This window comes from Homalodisca vitripennis, chromosome 6, assembly GCF_021130785.1.
Source record: "Homalodisca vitripennis isolate AUS2020 chromosome 6, UT_GWSS_2.1, whole genome shotgun sequence".
In the NCBI taxonomy this organism is placed as follows: domain Eukaryota; kingdom Metazoa; phylum Arthropoda; class Insecta; order Hemiptera; family Cicadellidae; genus Homalodisca; species Homalodisca vitripennis.
Window position 1 is genome coordinate 16,693,352 of NC_060212.1, and position 7,400 is coordinate 16,700,751.

General features: G+C 37.2%; 1 protein-coding gene across 1 annotated transcript in view; it reads left to right on the top strand.

The window, feature by feature from the left end:
* The window catches only part of LOC124364150, a 266,060-nt gene extending 259,389 nt beyond the window's left edge, over positions 1-6,671 (top strand). The window contains exons 6-7 of the mRNA XM_046819394.1: positions 2,646-2,765; positions 6,292-6,671. Of these exons, the coding sequence (XP_046675350.1) occupies positions 2,646-2,765; positions 6,292-6,530 (359 nt within the window). The 3' untranslated portion in view covers positions 6,531-6,671. The remainder of the gene's footprint in view (positions 1-2,645; positions 2,766-6,291) is intronic.
* Positions 6,672-7,400: the final 729 nt, after the last annotated feature.

Consider the following 7,400-nt stretch of genomic DNA (forward strand, 5'->3'; position numbering starts at 1 on the left):
TATTTTTACATTAGCACATTGCTTAAAAACCTAAATCACTATATTTAACTTTCAGAGAAAGGATTCTTATATCAGGAAATAATTTGATATTATGTGGTAAACTGTCGAATTATTTTGGACCTACATAAACAAAAGTATATAAGCCATAATAAAACATATTTCATTCGTAACATATTTCTTTCTTAGGAGAGTTTAGTCTTCTACACAAGCTGAGATGGTACTCGAAGAGAGCTCGATATTTAAATGTGTACGCTGCAACACAACGACAACTGAAAACTGCTGTGTATCTGTGTCTGAGTACTCTGTAACACAGTGACTACTGAGACCTACCATCTATCTGTTTCTGAGTACGCTGTAACACAATGACAACTGAGACCTACAGTATATCTGTGTTTGAGTACGCTGTAACACAGTGACAACTGAGAACTACCGTCTATCTGTGTCTGAGTACGCTGTAACACAGTGACAACTGAGACCTACTGTCTATCTGTGTCTGAGTACGCTGTAACACAGTGACAACTGAGACCTACCGTCTATCTGTGTCTGAGTACGCTGTAACACAGTGACAACTGAGACCTACAGTCTATCTGTGTCTGAGTACGCTGTAACACAGTGACAACTGAGACCTACTGTCTATCTGTGTCTGAGTACACTGTAACACAGTGACAACTGAGACCTACCGTCTATCTGTGTCTGAGTACGCTGTAACACAGTGACAACTGAGACCTACCGTCTATCTGTGTCTGAGTACACTGTAACACAGTCACAACTGAGACCTACCGTCTATCTGTGTCTGAGTACACTGTAACACAGTGACAACTGAGACCTACCGTCTATCTGTGTCTGAGTACACTGTAACACAGTGACAACTGAGACCTACTGTCTATCTGTGTCTGAGTACACTGTAACACAGTGACAACTGAGACCTACCGTCTATCTGTGTCTGAGTACGCTGTAACACAGTGACAACTGAGACCTACCGTCTATCTGTGTTTGAGTACGCTGTAACACAGTGACAGCTGAGACCTACTGTCTATCTGTGTCTGAGTACGCTGTAACACAGTGACAACTGAGACCTACCGTCTATCTGTGTCTGAGTACGCTGTAACACAATGACAACTGAGACCTACCGTCTATCTGTGTCTGAGTACGCTGTAACACAGTGACAACTGAGAACTACCGTCTATCTGTGTCTGAGTACGCTGTAACACAGTGACAACTGAGATCTACCGTCTATCTGTGTATGAGTACGCCGTAACACAGTGACAGCTGAGACCTACTGTCTATCTGTGTCTGAGTACGCTGTAACACAGTGACAACTGAGACCTACTGTCTATCTGTGTCTGAGTACGCTGTAACACAGTGACAACTGAGACCTACCGTCTATCTGTGTCTGAGTACGCTGTAACACAGTGACAACTGAGAACTACCGTCTATCTGTGTCTGAGTACACTGTAACACAGTGACAACTGAGACCTACCGTCTATCTGTGTCTGAGTACGCTGTAACACAGTGACAACTGAGACCTACCGTCTATCTGTGTCTGAGTACGCTGTAACACAGTGACAGCTGAGATCTACCGTCTATCTGTGTATGAGTACGCCGTAACACAGTGACAGCTGAGACCTACTGTCTATCTGTGTCTGAGTACGCTGTAACACAGGGACAACTGAACACTGCTGTTTATCTGTGTCTGAGTACGCTGTAACACAGTGACTGCTGAGACCTACCGTCTATCTGTGTCTGAGTACGCTGTAACACAGTGACTGCTGAGACCTACCGCCTATCTGTGTCTGAGTACGCCGTAACACAGTAACAGCTGAGACCTACTGTCTATCTGTGTCTGAGTACGTTGTAACACAGGGACAACTGAACACTGCTGTTTATCTGTGTCTGAGTACGCTGTAACACAGTGAAAACTGATACCTACCGTCTATATGTGTCTGAGTACTCTGTAACACAGTGACTGCTGAGACCTACCGCCTATTTGTGTCTGAGTACGCTGTAACACAGTGAATGCTGAGATATACTGTCTATATGTGTCTGAGTACGCTGTAACACAGTGATAACCGAACACTGCTGTCTATCTGTGTCCCAAGAGAAAGAGCAACGTCGTAACAGCTTCTTTTCGTCTCTTCAAACACAGACAGATAGCATATTTCAGCTATAACCGTGTTACAGCGTACTCAAAGAGCTTCGCTCTCTTCGAGTACCTTCCCAGCCAGTTTAGGAGACTAAATCTACTATTAAACTGTTCTGGCTAAGACGAAAGGACGGATTCCAACTAGTATATCCCCTAATGGATATTCATTTCGGTATAAATAAAGCATCAGATGAATTAAATAAAATAGCAGTGTAAATAAGATGAAAATTATAATATAATGTGCAACATGAGTTAGAATAGACGTAAAGATCAACACAGAATAAATTAATTTATTACAAATTTAATACAATTATGAGTAATATTAAAGGTAAATTTTAAAATACATTTATTAACACATGGATTATTTTGCGTACATAAATAATGTTTATAACTATTGAATCGTTATTTATTAATCAGAATTAATAATGCGACGATAATTTCGTTGAATAATAAAGCTCTAAGCAAAAGATAATCGTTGTTAATGTTGTGACTTGTCACTTAGGTCCGACGCTACCGAAGTTTGATTCATCCTCAGCAGGAGTTGTAGCGATAGAAGACTACACTCTAGCACACCCTTGTGATTCCGTCTATGTGTACAAGCGATGCTGCAGAGTAGGTTGTGGTGAGTATTGTGGCGTAGTCACTGTAATCAGTTACAGGCAATCATTTGACATACTCTTTTTATCTTGTTGGGAGCAAAGGCGCGGATTACATATCTGATAGACAACACATGATCATATTCATTTAATTGTGTATAAGACATTGATTCATTAGAGTAGGTTAATCTTATAAGAATAAATAGCATTAATTTTGTGAGCTTTCCGTGTCACATAACGTTTCAGTTTTTTCCAGAGGGTGATAATGCTATAATACTTAATCTACGATTACAGGAGAATTCAGAGATGAGCATCTGAAAGCGAGCAATTTATGCCAATATGAAGACTTTCTATGAGATAGCATCTTTTTGGAATCTGGCAAAGACAGTGTTGCCAACAGTTTGGTCAGGTAGATTATGCGCAAATATTTAGGCACGTTGTAAATCAGTACATCTCTCTTACTGAACTGAAAACAAAGGAGTATGAAATGTGTAGAGTGGTCATGGTGCGGCGGTGAGTATCAGAGATACGGTAGCAACCAGAGTTTGGCAATCTGTATGGAAATCTCAATAAAGGGTGAAGAAATAAAATTGGAAACAAAGGTAACAAAATGTACTTCACATTCTTCTGAGCAGAACATCATTAGAGTCCTTGTGGTAGTCAATATGAGAAGATGGCAAAGGCAAGTAAAGACAAGTATCGGACATAGGCATTCTTTCTGTAAAATTCCGAATTTCAGACAAAAAAGCCAAGAGCAAAGTAAAATCTCTGCCTAGAAGCAATCTCCATTGTGATGAATTTGAAGCCGGAGATTTCAATTACAGAACAAGTGATTCATAAGACATGGCGGAAGAAGTTTTTACAACTGAGTCGTCTGACAAAGAACCGAGGCCCTTCAATGCTACAGGAGGGCAAGGAGAGTAAGTCTCGAAATGTTTTGGTTACATCAAATCTGATTAAAAAACAATTTGTTGCTTTATCTGAGTACTGAACACGAACTTCCTCATTAAAAGCGATGGAACGTTGAGATTATTCTGGTCGAGCATTATTGATGCTAGATTCTTCAGTTACTCAACAAGTGGAAGACTTGGAATTATAAATCGACTAAATGTTCCATTGATATATGCAAAGTTGCTGCTAGCAGTTTCATCACAAAAAAATTGAGTTGAGAGTGCAGTATCGTTCATACACGTATAACTTTCTCCGAAAATGTATCAGGTGCGGTTTTAGCCAACTTTAACGTTTTGAATATGTATACATATATTTTTCGGTGGTCGAAGTTTCCTCAGGTCACCCTCGTTAATATCTTTTGGATGAAAATACAGTAACCTATCTAAATCCTATGATATTAGAGAATTAAAATAGAAGAGGCAGATATGAACTCAGACAAGGGGTTAAGGATAAGTTACAGGAAAGGGTTAAATTTTCTCTTATCCTGTAACGCGTATTTTAAGGAAAAATACGAAAGGTGACGCTAGTGAAATCGTCGAAATATCGACGTACGTTTTGTTTTGAAAGGTCGGTTTGGATCTGCTCCAATTTTTTCTATAGAGAAAGTGTCCAAAACACAATATAGACCCATTGTACTTGTGGTTAGTAGAAATTTCTCATCTGTGAAGAAGATTCTACAACCTTAGATGTATGCTGGCCCTTTGATCGAGAACTCTAAAAAAATCCAAGTTCATAATAGTTTTTAAATGGGTCCGTTAGGAGGAAGTAACCTGGATGAAAGGAAATAAGAATACTTACTAGAAAGAAACAAATAAGGAAAAAAAGGTTTTTTATTCATGCAATAAACGAAAACAAAATATTACCATCACTAACCTTAACAGAACATGAGCTTTAGTTCTCTAAATTAAATTAGTATTTATTTAGTCCAAAGTAAGAAACAAATATTAAGCACTTAATATAATGGTCATTTTGACCCTCTGTCTGCTTGGAACTTCCGCAAACTTCTTATAACTATAATTAATACAAAAAATATAATTAACAAACTCTATAGCCATTTTAACTTTGGCAATTCATATATTTTCTATTAAACTTAAATATGACCCATAGTAAAGATATTGATGACATAACTGGCACAAACTCCGAGGGTCCACAACAATTTACATATTCCACATGGATCGTCAACCTAGTAGATGCTTTGATTGTGACCTATCTTAAGGAAAACTGGGATTTTCCTTACATCCTGGTCAGCTGCCTTTTCCAAAGAAGTTGAAGTGCCACAGGATATTGAACTGGTAATGCGTTTCCAAAAATCGAATTATGAGGAGTAGTGGTATGGGCATACTCGCATGCTATTCAATAATTAAAACCACTGATTAACTGAAGACATCTTCAAAACTCAATCAGAGATCCAAAACATCCTGATCCTTCATGTAAGAGAGATCCTGGATCCTGTTCTGCATATATAACTCTTAATACTAGTGGAACGGCACTGAGTGTCTATTGAAGCCCAGTCGAGGATGTTGGAGGCCTTTAAATATGATTTCCATCAGACCATTCCACAATTAGGGTTAAGTGCAAATGAGTGCTTTCAGGATGATTTATGTAGGTCTGAAATACAACCCTGCCACTGGTCTCCAGTGGAGTATTATACTAAACCATACTGTCTGTACGTACTTTTACCAAACCTTACTGTGTTAACTGACTAATATTGTGGCATTTTCTAGTTGTTCACGGTTTTTGTTTTGTGCACTGCAAGTCACTTGGTTTTGTGAACATCGGTAAGCATTTTGGAACCCACTGGAGATCCAAAAACGTTTGTGAAATTTGCTGTAATTAATTTGATAGCGTCAAAATTGTCCTCTGTTTTCACGTATCATTATTTTATCAAATTTCTTAGCAGATCACTTGAAGCAAAAGGACGATCACTCTGAGCTTCAACGTGGACATTTTTCGACCTTAATTGAACATTCTAACCTACCTCTCATCAGTCCATCACTTATCGCGTCTTCGTCGTAAATATCTTTAATTTAATGATAGATTTCAGCCGGTTCCTGCGTAAAAAAAACGAATTATAGATCGAATCAGTCGGTGGGATCCGTAATTGTATTAAAATCATAAATGTTCCCCAACAATGAAAACAGCGCAGAGCAACCAAAATGGCGTACGCGATGACTTACGCGCATGCGCAGAACGACGCCGCAGCGCTGCTACGAGGCATATTCGGAAAGCAAAATAAAAAATCAAACCAAATCATTTTTATTTTGCCAGAACATCACAAAATATGTATAGCAATAGTCATGTTTTCTATAATTTGGAACAATCACTCCACATTGAGACCAGTCAAACATACAGAAATTTCAGTCGCACCACATTCACTCATGCCAATTTTCCCACTTTCCAACGCCGGTTGTCAGTGTTCCAAGTGTGCGGTCACCCAGTCGAATGCCATAAAACAATGAAACGGTACTTACTTTCCGAATACGTCTTTTCAGCAGCCACTTATCGCTTCATAGGATTATATTTATAACTTGTACAGCCTTTGTATTCCATGTTTGTGTCACTATATTTGTGATCTTGTGACCTTTGATTTTCTGTTGATAGATCCTCCATGTAATGGATATAAGGACGTCCCTGTTTACATTTTATCCACGAATATGAAAGAAACTAACATAACGTGTATAAGTGAAGGTATCAAGGCCGCAGAAAAGTTTACCGGTTCCTTGAACTTCAGGACCTTGCCTAAATTAGCCAAGAAACCTTGTCCTTTCACAACTGTAACTGCACCGTCAGTCCCCAAGATGGAGCTGACGATTCCGGGATTGATTAGTATTAAGCTTTAATCAATCTGATAAATTTGAATAACAAAGATAATATCTAACAAATTAATTAAAACTTAATAAAGTATTCAACAATTGTATGCCTTTTAAATCAGCTAACAATAGGAAGATAACTAAATAAAACTGTGATATTTATTGTTTTAATAATTATTCATTAATGAACCCCTTATTTATAAAGAATGACATCCTTATTCCACACGATTCAAATCCTGTTCTATGCTTCCAAAGCATCACCATGAGTTATTTAAAAAAAAAACAACCAAATCTTGGGCCAAAATATTTTAATGCTCTATCAGACTATATAAACACTAGAGAAACACTTTCAATATTAAAAAATACTAAATAATTATCTCATGAACTGAGTGTGTTATACCTTGAAAGAATTCTTGGGAGGCTTGTCTCTGACATGCAAGTTTATAAATTGTATTTTTGAAATATACACATAAAGTGATTTTTTAGGATCTGATTCAATTTGAAACGGCATGTATAAATAATGATATATGTAATAATATTATGCATTATTATAAATAAACTTATAATATTATAAATAAATAAATTAAATCGTGTTGTATTAATTTTTTACTAAATTGTAACAAAGCCAGTTCTCATATTAAATCGTTTTTTATTTATTTTATTTCAAATTATAAATTTTGAGTAAAAAAGTCTAGCACATTTTAATGCTATTAAAGATGTCTAGTTCTCCATTTTAAGTTATTGAGGGGAACGATCAAGTTGTCTGCGCAAAGGCTGAATGCCCATGCAGGCTTTATTCCTTATTAATTATATTAGTTATATCTTTGCTAGACAACTATTTAAAACTATTGTTTTAAAAATAATTCTGTTTAGTGTATTACTCTTGTACTTTTTAAGCGT